The 19163-nt window shown below is 39.2% G+C and overlaps 1 protein-coding gene across 6 annotated transcripts in view; it reads right to left on the bottom strand.

The window, feature by feature from the left end:
- The window catches only part of rnft2 (ring finger protein, transmembrane 2), a 100927-nt gene that overhangs the window by 65943 nt on the left and 15821 nt on the right, over nt 1-19163 (bottom strand). For all 6 annotated transcript variants that reach the window (XR_009062676.1, XR_009062677.1, XM_057831119.1 and 3 more), the window contains 3 exons: nt 10344-10420; nt 10182-10282; nt 9790-9943 (listed from right to left, as the gene is read on the bottom strand). Coding sequence is in view for 4 of the 6 variants with exons in the window: in XM_057831119.1 (XP_057687102.1) it covers nt 9790-9943; nt 10182-10282; nt 10344-10420 (332 nt within the window). In the remaining 2 variants the exon portion in view is untranslated. The remainder of the gene's footprint in view (nt 1-9789; nt 9944-10181; nt 10283-10343; nt 10421-19163) is intronic.

Here is a 19163-nt window from a genome sequence, read left to right as displayed (position 1 = left end):
ACATGGCTAATATAATTGCACTTTTATGATTTCAAAGGATACGAGAACAGTCGAAGATCAACAACTGGACATGAGTTTTTGCCCAGTTGTTGCCTTACCAGAACACCAGATGGATGAAAGCTTTATTCCACTGTCTAGCACCTCAAGCCAGCAAGCGAGGAACACTGATGGTAGGCTTACTCATACGACATAGATCAAATTGAAATCTATCAACATTTGTCCCATTAACAATTGCACTCTACCTTTCTTATCGTGTACATATCTCAATGAAATTTACTCTATTAGGGACTTTGAGATACAGCCTGGAGTTTCCAAAGCAAACAAAAAAATGGGTTGCCCGTAGGAGTTACGAGCCAACAACGCAGACATTCAGACAAAATTTGATGGAGCGTGTCCTGGAAAGACGGCAGGATTCATCAGTAAAGTTTGCTGATCCAGACTTTTATTTCAAGCCTCCAACTACTATTCCACCAAATATTGCAAGCATCGAAAGGCCTGATAAAGAAAATGTTATTTTACAACATGTCAGTAGATTTAAAAAATAAGTAGGCTGACATTTTTTAATAGATATTTTACACTGTACCACAATTAAAAAAAAAACAAAAAAAAAACACATATTGTCTCATTTGTGAAATGTGAAGGTTTAAAAGATCAAAAGTTTCTGGGTATGTAGGAGTTGTACTTAGAACAATTGCATATCACCCTGAGCTTCCCTAAAACCATTGTAGTTCCCACTGACAGAAAGGTACTTGTCACGGATGCAGGAGACGACACACGATGGAAGAACACGTCGCTGGCCTCTTCCCAGATGTTTGCCTTTCAACGCCCACTCAAGAACAACCCTATATGCCACAAGTCGGAGTTGCCTAAAACAAGAAAACCATAATACAGGGTGATTCAACAAGAAAGTGCTAGAATCATCATGTTATTGATCAAAAGTATATATATAAGTAAAAAAAAGTTACAAAACTCTAGCTTGGACACATGTTCATTATACACAAATAAGCAGCACTTGGATTCAAAATGAGGGGGAAAAAGTAGCGGGTTATAGTCCGCAAATTACGTAACTTCAAGTTTTTACATCAAGTGCTCAAAGGTGCCCATCACTGGCACTTGTAATACATGAAATAATTCTTGAAGTTATGTTCAACACATTTGCCTATGTCAGAGTTTTATAAAGTTTTTCATTTTTGACATATCGCGTGATGATTTTGGCACATTCTCGTAAATAATTGCCATCATGCTTTTACGCTCACAATGCATTACTGTTGAGATAATATAGCTGCTTTCCTGAAGTATAAGTTCAGAGTGTACCGTAGGTGTTTTTATTGTGAGACCATTACGAATATTTGCCCAGCAGCAAAATAAGGCATGCAGAAACCCACTTACCTCATTGATGCCTGCGCATCTGGGCCTGCTGGCCTTGTTTTTTTTTTTTTTTTTCCCAGTTGATCTTGTCTACGAAGAAAAAAGTTTGTATAACACCTTTTATTGAGAAGTGGTAAAAAGTCTTGATGTTCACTTATGCATCAAGCTGCTTTTACTTCGTTTTCACTATGCAGCGATATAGAGTTCCTGAAAACTCATGTCCAGCTCCAATTGTTGCAATTGTTCATTAACCAACTCCCATTCCCTGCAGCAAAAAGATTACACATCTGTTGCCATTTTGACGCATTTTTTGCACCGACACCACCAGTCTCCTTTTGTCCTGACTGGTCAGTCAGTCTTTGCTTTTCATCCGTGTCCTTCAGTTGTTCATCTGTGTATTCCGGCCCAAACTGATATGGTAAAATGTTTATAATACTAACATCATCCTGTTCAGTGTCAGAAAAATACGTATGCGGTTCAAACGAAGCCATGTCTTGGTCAGAATAAACTACAGTGAGTCGGGTTATTGATTTGGGGGCAGGAAGTTGCGTCGTTGCCACAAAAAAAAAAAACAGCGGTGAACAGACCAATGTGATATCCCTCCGCCCTGCTTGCCCGGACAGCTTGTTCTCTGCAAAGCAACTGAAGTACTAATGTTGCTCTTCATACTGCAGTTACTGACATGCATTGGTAAGTTTGAATAACTTCATCCTGAAAACATAGCCAACACTATTGATTGCATGCGTCATCGGTGATTCTCCTGCGTGCATATGTTTTTTTTTTTATTAGTATGCTAATTGGCCATATTGACTTGCATTAGCATAGCCACTCCAGAGCCCTGAAACATAATAGAAGACTAACAAACGATACGGGATATTTTAAAATCAACTCCACTGACAAATTAACACCCCCCCCCCCCCCCCCAACTCGAAGATTAAGCCTGATGTCAAAAATTCCGAACTCCCCCTTTAATAAAATCATCTTACAGATCAATGGTAAAATTTAAGGCACAATTATTTTATTTATTTACAATATTTGGCATATTCACAATTACATGGTTGCAGGTAACGGAGCTGCAAATCTGTACTGTTAGTATTTTCTCCAGAGTAGAATCTAGCAATAAAGCTGGCTATTACGGCTGACCAAGAGGACACAAACACAGCCTCCCTTTAGAAGGTGGAAGCACTTTATTAAAAAAGTTATAATTCGTCATCTACTGTTATAAAACTTGAATTCAATTATGGGTTTTGATTTTGAACTATAATTATATATTCATTAACTATTTCCTCGCTCTTGTTCATATTGTATTAATCTAGTGAAAGGTTGTATTTTGAGGCTGGGTTTCCTGCTTCTTTTGTGTTAAAGGAACATATGAAGAGGGCCCTTGGCAGTGTTCGCCTTACGCCCTAAAATTGCTAAGTCCGCCACTGAAAACCCATCAAACATCTCTTAGCTGAAAGTATTCTGCATTGAGGAGTGGGGCAAACTTTCTTCAGACCGATGTCAAAGACTGATAGATTGCTACAAAAAGTGTCTCACTGAAGTTATTTCAGCCAAAGGGGATAACACTAGCTATTAGGTGGTAGGGTGTCCTAACTTTTTCCTCAGTTAGAATATGCATTTTGGATATGTGCACATTTCTTAATAAAGAATTGAATATTTCATGGGGTGTCCAAATTTTTTCACATGACTGTATGACATTTTTGCATCAGGAGAAAGTACCTTTACTTTCTACTTGTAAATTCTAAAGCAAGTAGTTTTGTACTTTTACTTGAGTCAATTTTTTCTTGGATACTTTTACTTAATTATTTGCCCTTGTATCTGTACTTTTATTTAAATAAATAAATTAAAAAAAAAAAAAAGGAGTACTTCATCCACCACTACTCCTCCCCTCCTCCTTTCCTTGATCACAGTTGCTACCTAAGGCAAGCTTTCTTTGCTGGTTCTGCTGACATGCATTTCTGCTGCTCTGTCTTTCTTAACTTTTAATTGACCTAAATTCAATGAAACAAATTCATCTTCTCCGTATACAGCACTTGAAAGCAAATGTTTGGACACCTGTAATGTACAACCTCTGCCATGAGCTTTAATTCAACATCTAGTATATGTTTACACATTTAGTTAGTTGAAGAAGAAAAAAAAAACTATGATTTACTCTCCCAAGGATTGCAGAGGTGCTGGAGCCCATACGAGCTAACTACGGGTTACGCCCTGAACTGGTTGCAAAAACACTCGCGGGGCCCAATGACATACACAACCATTCACACTCAGAGGATTTCTCATGTTACGGAAAAGAATTCTATGTGAGTAGGTTGGATGTGTCTCTCTTGTTCAGACATGACTCCTTCTTGTGACTGGCAATATGTCAGACCTGAGATGATTCAGAAAGGCCAAAATTACAACGCTGTATAGACTGTATGTCCAGATAATTTTAGTTTCTAGCATGTAAAGAAATCTTGACACAAGCGGAACAGAGGTTCTCCCCATATTGAGTCTTTTTGCCTTGTTTGCACCTGCTGCCATTTGAGACTGTTAAGACAGAAGATGTGAACAAGGTTTGTCAACAACAAACTCATAACATTTGTTATGAGGTTAAGTTACATATGACGAACTCCATCATGACATGAAGTTCTGAGTATCTTTTGGTGCAGCGCATTTTTCAGATGCTCATGCAGTAATTAATGGCTTGGCTTAGGTCAGAAGTTTGAGGAATGGAAACAGTAGAAGTGAATTTCCCAGGAAGGAGAAGTTTCCATCAGCGAAAGTAACCTAAAAATGTGTATATGGCACATACAATGAACACTTAGGGTGAATCCCATTTCATCCCTTGGCCCTCCCCCTTACCCCTTCCCCCTACCACTTGGCCCTTCAAACGGAGCAATAAGGGGTAGGGGCTTGAAACGTTAGCCCTACGAATTGGGACACCCCTTCACACTCACGTACGTCATAAGTCCATTCCGCCAGTTATGACGTCATCAAAAAGCGACAGAACCAAACAGACACGCCTACATCAGTTATCACAACTTAAAACTGTTAAAATAGTTAAATTAGGGATAAACAGAGCTACTTACATTTGTGTACTTCTTTCCTTGGCTCCGCCATTTTGGAAATGATTCTCGGGGTAATCGCTTTGCACCCTGGGAAATTTCGCGTAACCCTCCGTTTGGAGTGAGGGTAGTCATGGCCCTCCGTTTGGACGGGTGGAAAGCCCTCCCCCTTACCCCTACCCCTGCACATTAGCGTGAATTGGGACAGCCCTACCCCTACACGTGAACGCGCAAAACGGAGGGGAAGGGGTAAGGGGTAGGGCCAAGGGGTGAAATGGGATTCACCCTTAGACTTCATTTTGGGCCTGTTTCACGGAGCTCCACTACCTACATTGATGAAAAGTTTTGTCATTTAAACCATACAGCAACTGTGACAGTTTGGATAAAATATTGTTTTTTAAAATTTGAATGATATCATTAAGACCATTTCATTCAAACAGTTATTTAAATCATATTTATGATGATATGACGATAAAAAGCATATTTTTCTTGAGACTATTTGGTAATATGACTATCAAATCTTACATTTCGAAGTAAAACGGGTTTTTGGACTAAAATTTGTAAAGGTGTAGGATGAACATTGGAAATGGAAAAATTGCCCCCAAAATGTGCCCTTCAAATTAAAATGTCAAGACCTGTGCCTTTTTCTTTTCAGGCATGTTTTCTTCAGATGTATTTGTAGATCGACTGACATGCCTAAAAAAAAAAAAAAAAAAAAAGTTGTTAAAGGGTACCACGGATAGAAAGACATGTAGTTCTTAAAAGATAAATGTTAGCATGAGTTATAATAATTTCATATTAGAAGGGTAGGGTATGACAACACCTGGGGATATTCCATCATTTATCCATAAACGCATGCCTTTTGGATTCATATCATGCCACTCCGTGTAATTACACACATCGCAACACCAAGAAAATGATAGAAATTTGGATCGATTGTCAAGTTAAAAGGACCAGCCCACGAGATCCCGGAAATCTAGCATATTGTGTGCATGACGTCACTACAAGGAAACAACCGGCGCAGTGCTTAGTACTGAATGGCGGCGATGATAGCGGACAATTTTGTTTCTAGTTTGCAGCGACAAATCCGATGTAACGAACATTTTTCTAATGGTGACGAGGAGCGTTATGAACCTTTCTTTGATGTTTTGGGTTATCAATTTGAGCCCAAACGAAAGCCAATGCAGCCTAATGAAAGGATAATTGAGAGGAGCATTCACACTGATGAAACACCGGCAACATCGTTTGGGAAACACCGAATGGTTTGTTTTGCATTTCTTTTTCTGAAGCTGATACACCGTGATCGCAAAATAATGTAATGTATTGAATAATGATCATTTATTGTGCTATCATAGGTTTTCGTTCTGCCAACAGACACAAATATGAATGGGATTCGGGGATTTGTTCTATATATTTTATGAGCGATAATTTATACATATGTCCAGTCCTATACCAATGTGTGATATGTTTTTATTATAAAAGAGGCCTGGCCACTCTGGCCATTTCGAGCTTGGCTGCTCCGCTCCTTTGGTTAGCCTGGGGTGGTCTCATCAGAGCCAGTCGTCCTCTTTCTTGATATCTCAGGTGGCTGCGCGTGTTTGGTGGCTGCTTTCATCAGCAATTTCTTAGCAAAACCTGATTTCATTTGTCCATAGTTCGAATAGCTTTCAGGTGTAAAATGCGCACCACACAAAACCGTGCCGGAGGCTAGGTCTGAAAAATTAGCCCTCTTAGCATGGACGAACTTGAATCATTGTCTGCGTAATCCAGCTCTTTTTCTCGCGTTCGGGAACTCATGGGTACTACATTGCGACAAATGGCTATTTGTAGACCACATAACATGACAGGTTTGAACCATTTTAGCGATTTTTTGATAAAACACGAACGCAACTCTCTCTGCGATAAACAACGATTGCACCTGCCTCAACCTTTCGTTTGCTTGTTATGACGTCTCCGCCCCATTTGGTTGTTTCCGGAATACTTTCGGAAATGTTTGTAATTTTCGATCAATTTTCGATAATTGCTCATGAATGCGATTTATTTTTTTTGTTAACTTTATTAATATTTGTTATCTTGCCACATAACGGTTCTAATGATATCTCACAGCCCCTTAGTGTTTTAATACCCTTTAATGTTTTCGTTTTAATCAAATGTGTTATATTATTTTAACTAGTAGGTCACCATTGTTGATGATGTCGCATGGCGGTGAGGTCACATTGGTACGCTGCGGGACTTCCACAGTGTGATTTTTTGAACTACATACACTGCTGGCCAAAAGTATTGGCAGCCCTTCAATTCTGTCAGGTAATGCTCAATTTCTCCCAGAAAGTGATTGCAATTACAAATACTTTGGTTGTAAAATCTTCATTTATTTTGCTTGCAATGAAAAAAAAACACAAAAGAGAATGTAAAAAAATCAAATCATTCTCATTTTACACAAAACTCCAAAAATGGGTCGGACAAATGTTTCGGCACCCTTAGAAAAAATAACTGCGAACAACCGCTTCCACTATCCATCAAGGAGTTTCTCACAATGATCTGCTGGAATTTTAGACCATTATTCTTTGGCCAACTGCTCCAGGTCTCTGAGATTTGAAGGGTGCCATTTTCAGATCTCTCCACAGGTGTTCTATGGGATTCAGGTCTGGACTAATTGCTGGCCACTTTCAAAGTCTCCAGTGCGTTCTCTCAAACCATTTTCTAGTGCTTTTTGGGTCATTGTCCCACTGGAAAACCCATGACCTCTGAGAGATACACAGCTTTCTCACACTCGGCCCTACAATATCCTGCATAATTAGTTGGTAGTTTTCAGACTTCATAACGCCATTCACACGGTCAAGCAGTGCAGTGCCAGAGGTAGCAGAGCAACCCCAAAACATCAGGGAACCTCCGCCATGTTTGACTGTGGGGACCGTGTTTTTGTTTTTTTTTTCTCCTGTAAACTGCCTCTCCCAAAAAGCTCTACTTTTTTGTCTCATATGACCAGAGAACATTCTTCCCAAAACGTTTTTGGCTTTCTCAGGTAAGATTTTGCAAACTTCCAGCTTGGCTTTTTTGTGTCTCTGGGTCAGGAGTGGGGTCTTCCTGGGTATCCTACCATAGAGTCATTCAGACGCCGACGATAGTACGGGTTGAAACTGTTGTACCCTCGAACTGCGGGACAGCTTGAACTTGTTTGGATGTTAGTCGAGGTTCTTTCTCCACCATCCGCACGATCTTCGTTGAAATCTCTCGTCAATTTTCCTTTTCCAAGTTAGCCACAGTGCCATGGACTTTACACTTTACTGATGACACTGCGCACGGTAGACACAGGAACATTCAGGTCTTTTGGAGATGGACTTGTCGCCTTGAGATTGCCCAGACATCCTCACAATTTTGCTTCTCAAGTCCTCAGACAGCTGAATGTGATACACACAAGGACACAGGACAGCGGTTGAGTCAACTTTAATCCATTTCAACTGGCTGCAAGTGTGATTTAGTTATTGCCACCACCTGTTATGTGCCACAGGTAACAGGTTTGACCAAATCCTTGCAGAAGAAGGGTTTTTTGGGCCACTTATAGAGTCTTGTGCCTTCGTGTGAGCAATGCATCCCTACACATCGAAATGGCATGACAAATCTAGCGAGTAAAACCCAGAAAATATTTGCAATATTTGGTGGGGATAGCGTGGTGTTATACTTTCGTATTGGAGTGCTGGCGAGGTCTTGGGGAAATGAAGTCATCAGGTAGCAGCTGGCAGCGAGGCGCGTCCCTTGTTACTATGGTGTTGCTATGGCAGTAACTCAAAAACTACATGGTCAATTAAAAAAAATGTTTGGTAATTTGAGTTTTGGGACACACATGATTCATTCGGGCCAATTTAACTGAGTAAAACGCTCATCCGAAAAGCTCTTCAGCTGCCCTTTAACACATTTTTGCATTTGGCCGCTCCCTACTTGAGTTTGAGTCACTGCCTATTCATTTGGGAGTCTCCCGGGTCCTTTCCTGTTCTGTAACCCAAAATCAACAGCAAGTGACCCATGAAAATGCCCCAAAATCGACAGGAATTAACTAAAAATCAACAGGTGATGACCTAAAATGGCCCAAAATGACCTTGTTGCCTGGCATTGGCTGGCACTGACGGCCATAGAAGTGGAAGGGTCTCGTTTGAAGTGGGAGGGGTTCATTCGCCGCCACCCCCCCCAAGTTCAAATGGATTGGATACCTACTAGTGATAAACTGACAGCAGAGGGATGAAGATAGCTTGTTTTTCTGTTCATTAATAGTTTTGTAGAATATCCTACAATGATTTCCTGACCAATGTGTAAATAATCGTTGTATCACCATATCGTGAGATCATCGTTATCGTGAGCTTTGTATCGCAAATCCTATCAGGATAAGGAGAGATCAGCAGAACCAAGAGGTTTCCACTCCTACTCAGCAAAGAAACTGAAGTCACTTTTCATGTTCTACACGTTATTAAATTATATATTCTATAATATGTTTATATTAATTGATTGAATTGAACAAATTTTTTCATACAACAAAGAAAAGGTATTTCACAGTTTTCTACATTTAAAATAAAAATCACCTCTATAAGAGTTTAACAGTATCTTTCAAATGCTGCGAGAAAAAAAGCCATTGTTTTTTTCTGATGTACTGAAACCGCACCGAACTGTAACCTCCGTATTGAGGTACATACTGAACCGTGACTCTTGTGTAATGTCACACTATAGATATATTTTTCAATTTACAGGTAGGTATCTGAATCTTCTATCTTTGCTGTAGTTGTTTTGATTAAAAAACATCACACCAGGTTCATGGATACGTCATTCGAGAAAATTTTAGGGCAAGAGACTATTTTTGGTAAGAAATTATAGTGTTTAAGTTAATTATTATATTGTAGCATCTACAAGGACAACGCCAACTTGATGATGATAATACACACACAGCAGGATAATAGTACATTATTTTCAATCAATTGTACCCACCTGGACGCCACGAACTGTACGTCAAAAAAATTACCCGAGAGTTAAAATGACACTCACCACGCTAAATGCTAATGCTAACGAGAATGTGAATGCTACGCTAACCCTCCTAGCTACCTAGCCAATCATCATCTGGTTTGCAACGCCATTCAATCCTCAGTAACGGCGTTGGAAATATAGGAAAAGTAATCAATTAGGTTACTCACTATTTTAAAAAAATAACGCCATTAGAAAGGTCGTTATACTCTAACACATAGGGAAAAAAAAAAATTAAAAGGCAGGAAAAATTAGGGCAGCGACGAGGTTTCATCCAATAATGTTTAAAGTTTAAGATGTAAAGTGTCTTTCAATTCTTCATTCTTTGCCCTTTTTGATTGAATTAAAAAATATGAGTCCGAATTCTCACCCTAGACTTGAAAGCCAAGAAGATGCCAGGTAGAAGGAGGACGAAGCATTTCAGTCCAACGGTGACGAACTTGAGAACAAAGTCGTTGATGCCCACCGCCCACATTAGGTCGAAGAAGTCAAAACCGTTGAGGTTGGGCTTGGAAAACATGAGGCTAGATGAAACCAGAAAAAGAGGACATTTGCACACCGTCTTTACGTCTGCGATGATGACACAAGCAGCAGCTCATGGTGTGACAAAAACAAGTGAGAAAAACAAAAAATACTCACAAGACAAAAACCAGACGGGCACTCTGCCAAAAGAAACGACATAAAATGGCTGACATAATAGAAAACAAGTAAAATGAAATCATGAATTTGCTGACCCAAGGAGATGCTGGGAAAATTCTCTACCTTTTATGCAGCTCCTCTTGGCGGAAGGCGTAGTAAATATATGCCACATTCCCAGAAAGGAAGAGTGCAAGCCAAAGGGCCATTAGCACCGAGCGCTCCTCCTAAAACACACGCAAGGATTATGAGATAAGACCAAAAAATGAAATAAAAAAGGAAACTTACCCGCAGCGACACCTGATGCTTGAAGGTGGCGTTGGCGTAGGTGAAGGTGCTGGCCAACCCAACGCAAACTGCAATACCTGCAGCACAAATAGCGAGCGGGGCATAAAGGAGAGCAAGGGTATTGTTAAAAAAGTTTGAAATCCTTTGAGATACAGCAATGTGTTTTCGAAGAAGTCCTAATCAGTGTTGTTAATAACTGTGTTTTCAGTAGTGACTCGTGAATAATCTAATTAATTACTTTTCTCATCTTTGCAATGCCATTACCGTTACTGAGGATGTAAAGGCGTGCGTTACTACGTTGGTTGAATGACGCAAGAAATGTCTGAGAGACAGAGAAAGCAGAGCGGGAGAGGGGAGGAGGGGACGAGAGTTGTGACGCCGTTGCAAACGCAATGCTAGGTGGCTCCAATAACAGCTGACTGTAGCCGATAACCTACAAACTACACCAACATGATGCTACGGTAGATATCACATGTGTATAGAACTAGATGTGAAATGGCAGACTCTGCGGCGTTAGCAAATTAATAGAACTAGATGCGAAATGATACGACTCATCGGCGTTAGTAAACAGCCGCCATCATTGAGTAGTAGACTTCTCAGGAAGGCTTTACTGTGGAGAATCTTCCTGGCGAGCCTAAGTAACTTTTAATCTAAGTTGCTCCAAAATCGGCAAAATCTGGACTTGAATCTATCTTTAAATTATGAAACGGTTTTAAAACTTTCACATATCGAAAGTAGACAGAAGGGAACGAAAGCAATAACGGGTTGATTCAGAACATTAAATGACTTCCAAACAAGCAAAGGTTATCGCAATCTAGTTATCGCAATATCAGCAATACCCCTGTGTCAAGTTTACGGTAAAGAATTGGGCTACGGCCAATTGACCCAAAAACTTTTTGAACTTTACATAGTGTGTCCTATGTTTTTTCTTTTTTTTTTCTGTTTTTTTTTTGGGGGGGGGGTGTAAAAAAAAGTAATTCAACATTAAACCCTAACAACTAGTGATGCACGATAATACATTTTTCAACCGATACCGATAACCGATAATTTCCTCCTCACTCCTACCGATAACCGATAATGTTAAGCCGATAATTCTATTAAAAGATTTATGTAAAATTTTAAACAAAAGAAAATATTACTCTGCAAAAATATAATTTATTGCTTTTTTTTCTCCAACATAAAATATGAACAAGTCGTCAATTCCAACATCTAAATAATGACATTGTCTGACATTGTGTAATGGTAAACTTTTGGCAACAATTACTTACAGAGTAAATACCTAAGTTGCACAAAAATGCCTTTAAAAGTAAGCCATTCCTAACATAACATTAATACACTGCAAAACACACTTCCTTAAAACTAGTCAGTTTTAAGTGTAAATCTATTGGAAATAAGTGAAATTATCTGCCAGCACTTCATGTGTATTTCTCTCAGATTTCTTGGAAGAAAAATAGCTCGCTGAAAATAATCTCAACAGCCTTATTTTAAGCAATACATTATTATACTTAATCCTAAAAAAAACTTGGAAGAAGAAAAGATTTTGAATATTTGTGGCTACAGAATATTATTGTTATTTCATTACAACAGGAATGTGCATATTTAAATTATTAAGTGTTAATAAGTGCCAATAAGTTTAGATTATCTACTGTGACTGTAATTGAGCAGACAAATAAGTTAAATTAATTTGAAAAGTGATTGCTAATGTTATATGCTTTGTTGCACACTGTGAAAATGATTAACTCAAAAGAGCAAGATGTCATGTACCCATTCTGCAGCGCTTTGTTTACATTTGCGGCACTCACGAGTCGCGACATTCGCTTTACAGCAGCTAAACTGATAAACGGCAGTACTATTTGGATGCAGTTGGAGCGCGCATCTCCGTGCGAGTTGTTTTGTGCCTGAGTTTTGTTAAGCCGAAAATAAAGGCGGCATTACAAAGTCATCTGACCGCTCGTCATTTTACATACTGAATGTATTATTGACAGGCTGACTTCGTTTTCTCCATGTTTAAATTATCATCTAAACACTGTGCCGTCATGATAAGCTTGCTTACTGGACATCACTTTTCCAAATGTAGTGGTGAAAATGTGATTGGCATGTTTTTCATGAAGAATGGTGGTCATATAAATTGCATTATTTTTTTATCCAGGGCTTTGGCTCTCGGGTCATTTCGGTAAAAAAAAAAAATTGTGTCTCGTCTCAGCGGCGGCTACGTTTGTACCGGATAATCCGCCCGCACCGGCCGGTTTGCCGCGGCGTATTCGGGGCCTGGCTCTGCTCACACGCCGTGAGGGAACGCTCGAGAAACCGGGGTGTTCGCCGGAGGTCCTGAAGCCGGGGAACCGGGCTCTGCCCGCCCCGCCGATGGCGAGGCGGCGGCGGCCTGCCCAACCGGCCAGAGCGGCGGGCTCCGTCGGAAGACGGCTACTTGCCGACTATCGGTCTCCAGTCGTGCCGGTGTTTAGCCTTAGATGCGAGTTTACCACCCGCCTTGGGCTGCTTTCCCAAACAACCCGACTCTGAATCGTCACAAGCCCCTAGTTTAACTTAGTGTTTACAATAGCTTTAGCATTCCCGCTAGCAGCAGCAGCCTGGCATTCGTTCCAAAAATCTTTGTGATGCAGTTTTAAATGGATGCTGGGTTAGTGATTTTGAATGAGGACGCTTTCTTTCGGCCTCTTGGAACTTCTGCGGTACATGTTTCGCAAATGGCGAGAGCGTCGTTTTTTTAGTAACAGCCGCCATAATATTCAACTATTTCTTGGCGTGTAACTCCGCCTCCTCAACCCCTCCTCCCTCAGGGGCTTCAGAGAGGGGAGGGGTTGAGGAGGCGGCGTGCTGAATTCTTCGGTTGTGCACATTTGGAGGCTAAATCAAGTATATAATTATCGGATTACATTATCGGTTGAATTTTTTATTATCTGGATTATCTGTGTGACGTCATAATTGCCATTATCGGCCGATAATTATCGGCCACCGATATTATCGTGTATCTTTACTAACAACACTGGTCCTAATGTAAGCACAAATAATATAATACCGGGTTCCTACAAGTTTCCTCAAATTAAAGACTTTTTAAGAGTTAATGAAGATCATTTTAAAGAAAACTTAATACCTATTTCACAGCCATATCGACAAAAATTAACACAAATTCCCAGATTTTGTTTTTCTATTTCTCGAATGTGGAATGTGTGCAGGATGTAAGAATGCAGCATATTGAATCGGGAGGCTTGCAGCAATAGCAGCTAGCTGGCTGGGGTTAGCTGCTGTCACTTAGCTTAAATTAGCAGCTTGCTTGCTTTAGCTTCTGTCTTTTCAGGTTCGAGAGCAGCTGGCTAACTTAAACAGGCAGACTGAAAAACGGCTGCAATGGAGGGAGATTGTTTCTTTTCTCTCATGGTGGTTATGTGCTTGTAGGGTTGGGCATTGTGCATCGATGGGACCTGGTTCTAACACTCCGATGCTCCCGGAACAGTTTGAATTTTAAAATTTCGATTCCACGTTTCGATGCCCTGGCCGCCGAGCATAAAAAAATTAATGCCGAAAACCACGAAAAAGAAGCCACAAGAAGCGCGTGTTTGTGCATTGCAACTTGATTACAACCATTGACACGGTGCAGCGGCGCTCAAAAGTTTGGTTAAATTTTACAAAAAACAAAAAACAAAAAAAAGTCAGCTCAGTGCAACATTTGCAACACAACAATATCATCCAAAGGTGGCTGCACAACTAATATGCTTAAACACCTCCGGCTTCATGGAATACAAGTGCCGAGTGCCAGGTGCATAGCTGAGTGCTGCGTCGCCAGAACCAGGTAAGTAGAACCCGGATTAAGCAGATGATGGATGGATGGATGGATGGATGGATTGATGGATGGATGGACGGAATAGTACGAGAATAAGTCGTATTTTAGATACTAGATGCTAAATGACAGTCTCGGTGGCATTAGAACACGAATAGAGAACTAGATGTGAAATGACAGACTTGCCAGCGTTAGTAAACAGACGCCATCTTAAAGCAGTAGACGCCTCCGTTAAAATCAACAGTATTACAAGATCTTCAAATTATAATAGAAGAATTTATACTAATTAGGGCTGTCAAAATTATTGCGTTAACGGGCGGTAATTAATTTTTTAAATTAATCACGTTAAAAAATTTGACGCAATTAACGCACATGTCCCGCTCAGATAGATTTAAATGACAGTAGAGTGAAATGCCCACTTGTTAATTGTGTTTTATGGAGTTTTGCCGCTCTCTGCTGGCGCTTGGGTGCGACTGATTTTATAGGGTTCAGCACCCATGAGCATTGTGTAAGTAATAATTGACATCAACAATGGCGGGCTACTAGTTTATTTTTTGATTGAAAATTTTACAAATTTTATTAAAACGAAAACATTGAGGGGTTTTAATATATAATTTATATAACTTGTACTAACATTTATCTTTTAAGAACTATAAGTCTTTCTATCCATGGCTCGCTTTAACAGAATGTTAATAATGTTAATGCCATCTTGTTGTTTTATTGTTATAATAAACAAATACAGTCCTTATGTTGAATGTATATATCCATCTTGTGTCTTATCTTTCCATTCCAACAATTTATTTTACAGAATATATATATAATTTACAGAAAAATATAGCATATTTTATAGATGGTTTGAATTGCGATTAATTGCGATTAATTAATTTTTAAGGTGTAATTAACTTGATTAAAAATTTTAATCGTTTGACAGCCTTAATACTAATGCTTCATTGTAGCTCCCAGCTAAGGTACCTGTACGGCAAAACAATATGTGTAAATTAGGGCTGTCAAACGATTACAATTTTTAATCGAGTTAATTAAAGCTTAAAAATTAATCGTAATTAATCGCAATTCAAACCGTCTATAAAATATGCCATATTTTTCTGTAAATTATTGTTGGAATGGCAAGATAAGACACAAGATGGATATATACATTCAACATACGATACATAAGTATTGTATTTGTTTAGTATAACAATAAATCAACAAGATGGAATTAACATTATTAACATTCTCTTAAAGCGATCCATGGATAGAAAGACTTGTAGTTCTTAAAAGATAAATCTTAGTACAAGTTATAGAAATTTTATATTAAAACCCCTCTTAATGTTGTCGTTTTATTAAAATTTGTAAAATTTTCAATCAAAAAATAAACTAGTAGCTCGCCATTGTTGATCTCAATAATTACACCATGCTCACTCATGGTACTAACCCATAAAATCAGTTGGACCCAAGCGCCAGCAGAGGGAGCCAAACACCAAAAAACATGTAACAAGCGGACATTACACTGTACTGTCATTTTAGTCTGTTTGAGGGAGGCATGTGCGTTAATTGCATCAAATATTTTAACGTGATTAATTTAAAAAATTAATTACCGCCCGTTAACGCGATAATTTTGACAGCCCTAGTGTAAATGTTTTCTCTGTGAGCTTTTGAAAAAATTTTGTGAAAGTGCGCTCCTGTGGAAACTTCATCACATTCAAGTTTAAAGATTGATATTTATATACAAGTTAAAAATAGCCCTGTGACAAGTTAATAAATTTTATATTGTGTTAATAAATAATGATAATAAAAATAATAATAAAATAATGATAAATCAGAATTAATTTTAAATTTATATAATTCAAAAAAATCATTGAGAAGTTAAGACATTAATATAAACTAATAAGTTTTTAAACTATAATTGTTTTTTTACCCTACCTCTTAAAAGAATCGGAATCTAGAAGCGTTCAGAACCGGAATCGAAACGTGGAATCGGAATCGTTCAATTTCAATACAACACAATATTAGGTGAAATGTTTTGTTTTCTCATGAATATTTATAGTTGCTTTTTACATTAAAAAATGTTTCATCCTATTACTTGATTAATCGTTGGAATTTTCAGTAGAATACTCGATTACTAAAATATTCGATAGCTACAGCCCTAATAATGGTGTAAAAGGGGTGATACTAAGATCATTCCAATTACATGGAGGTTTGAACATACAGTATATGATATGTAACACATTCCTTTATTGATTGTGCAATTGTGGCAGGGTTCCCCCCAGAAACCTGCAAAGCCCGGTGGTACAGAAGCCCACAATTTTAAATAAAAAATAAAAATGTTAACGCAGAAGTTCAGAATTTTTGACGTTAGGCTTAAAGCCTAGATCTTGAGTCCGAACCCGGCCCGGCCCGACCCAACCCACATTTAGGGCCGGGTCGGGCCCAAAATGTCAAACATTTACGTTCGGGTCGGACTTCTTCTCTCTCGCTAACTTTTTTAATAAATACATATAAGTATACTAAAACGATGTATGGATGTTAAACTAAGGAATACTTGTTATTAAATAAATACATTGGATAAAACAGAGAGAAGGCGCTGTGGTAATCCCAAACATGAGCCGCTGCAGAGCCAGTGCATTGTTTGCGCACATGAACGCCGTGGCCCCGCCGTCTTTTTAATGTTCCCCTCCTGCTCTGGCGCTCTCCACGAGTCTGCAACTATGCATACCGGTATTTCCTTTTCGAATTTCAATATGGAACAGCAAGATAGGTGAAAAGCAAACCAACGACGGGGGTATTGAAAAGGCAAGAATCCACCGGTAGGAGTGGGGTGTGGAGAGGATTGAAATTGATAGTGGAAGATGTTGCAGAAAACTGTCGGCTTTGCCGAATGCAACAAATGTGGCGCTTTGCTCTAGTACGAGAGCAGGAAGAGTAGCACCTCGATGCTGAGCAGGCATTTTAAAAACTGTACTGGCCTAAAAGATGATACTAGTCAAACGTCTTTATTATCATTTGTTTCGAGGGCCGCACCTCTTCGTGCTAAGCAGGACATCGTGGAGTTCGTGGTGTTCCTTAAAATGTTCTTATTTTGTTTCAGTGCTCCTTAAGGCAGGTTGTTCTGTTGTGTGTTCTGATGCGAGTCATTAAAATAAAGAATGTTATTGAAAAGTATTTTAGTTTAATAGTTTTAGTTAATTTTAGCTGCTGTTCCTCTCCTTGTCAGAGAGGCGCGTCCATGTGAGCACAATATCCCACAATGAAATATATTTAACAAACCTTTCCAGCATTATTTCGTTGTGCAAATGCATTTATAATGATCATAAAAATACAGTATGTAGACTATTTAAACTTGCCTTTTTTTCTGCCAACTCAAAGAAATTAAAATAAATGTCTGTTGCTGCATTTTGCCAAGGAAATGACGCATGAACTATCCACCTGATAGAACAGACAACCACACACACAAATATAAAAGATATAAATGTTTATGGAATATGCATCTTATAGTGTTGTTTAACTGGGAGAATTTGTTACAAAAGGCTTTAATTTGTTATCATTATCCACAGGCATAGTCACGATGTGATCACACAAAACACAAACATTTTCCAAGCAGTGCTCTGTCCAGGTTTGACTGACACGTCGCATCCCCGCATTTCCTCCTTCTCCTCCTGGGTCCTCCCAAATAAAACATAACATTTTGTTTATTTTTTTCGGGCTACAAATAAAACGTAAAATTGCGGGTTTTTTCGGGCTCGGGCCTGCAAGTTAATTGCCAGGGCTCGGGCCTGGTCGGGCTTTATTACACGCTGGCCGGGCCAGGTTAGATTTTTTTAGGCCCGATCTAGGCTCCAGTTAGGCTCAATCCTCGAGTTAGCGGAGGTTTAATTAGTCGGTGGAGTTGATTTCAACAAATTCCGTGCAGTTTCTTATTAGTTTCAGAGCTCTGGAGTGGCTAAGCTAGTGCGAGTCATTGGTCCCATCTTAGAATTTCAATAAAAAAACGATATTAACAGATCCAACACAGTCAAATAAATTCAAAATGCAGATCATTGTTCCAAATATATGATAATACCCATGCGGCCAAAACAATGTCACACCAAACTGCCGTAATTCATTTTATTCTGCAGGACTCATTTTTTTTAACTATGTAAAATGACCACATTAGAGAGGAGTGATTGGCCACTCCTGCTCATCCTCCATTCGAGGAAGGTGGGAAGTTGGACTTAACCCACTCGAATATTACCAGTTGCGGCCACAAAGCGTTCCGACTGAATGAAAACAGCAAGATTTTTGATCGCGACAAGTTTTCTTTTGTTTTATCTTGGCCATCAAAAGACATTTTGACCTCCAGCAAACCTGCCTTCTCATAAGCAATCAAATAGTGGAGGAAAAACGACGGCTAAGGTAAATAGCACACACTGTAAAGAACTGCCTTCTCCAGTTCTACTATTGACGGTCTACTTTTCGAAGGGCAGCACCATTTTGTCAAGTGACGTCAGAGTGAAGCGACTCGTGAAGTCGGGGTATTTCTTTTTTTTCCGACTTCACAACTAGGGCCTGCCAGTTCGAGTAGTGTTCCCATGATATCTTTCCTGGTCGAAGGTTGGAAAACTACGACCTCCCACTTTCCTCAAATGCAGCATCAGTCTACTCAGTCTTGACTAAAGTATGGAAGCATGGTGGAATGTGAATTTAGAGGCTGTGGAAACAGACTGAAGAAATGGGCAAATTATAGTTTTCACAAAATCTCTTTGAAAAACAAGGAACAATATAAACTGGTTACTTGCCGCTGGCTACAAAATAAACACACCTGTGGAAAAAAATATCACTCCGCTCTGCAGCCTGTCCCCTGTATAGCTGCTGGATTACAAATCTTGTTGTTCATACTACAATTACTGACATGCAATGCAAGTTTTAATACCTTTATCCTGAAAACATAGCCAATACTATTGATTACATTGGTCATCAATGATTCTCATATGTTGTGTTTTTATTGGCATGCTAAAATGGGACCATTGACTCGCGCAAGCTTACCC

The sequence above is a fragment of the Corythoichthys intestinalis genome, chromosome 3, assembly GCF_030265065.1.
Source record: "Corythoichthys intestinalis isolate RoL2023-P3 chromosome 3, ASM3026506v1, whole genome shotgun sequence".
NCBI classification, from domain to species: Eukaryota; Metazoa; Chordata; class Actinopteri; order Syngnathiformes; family Syngnathidae; genus Corythoichthys; species Corythoichthys intestinalis.
Note: the sequence above shows the minus strand (reverse complement) of the source record. Positions and strands in the feature narration are given on the sequence as shown.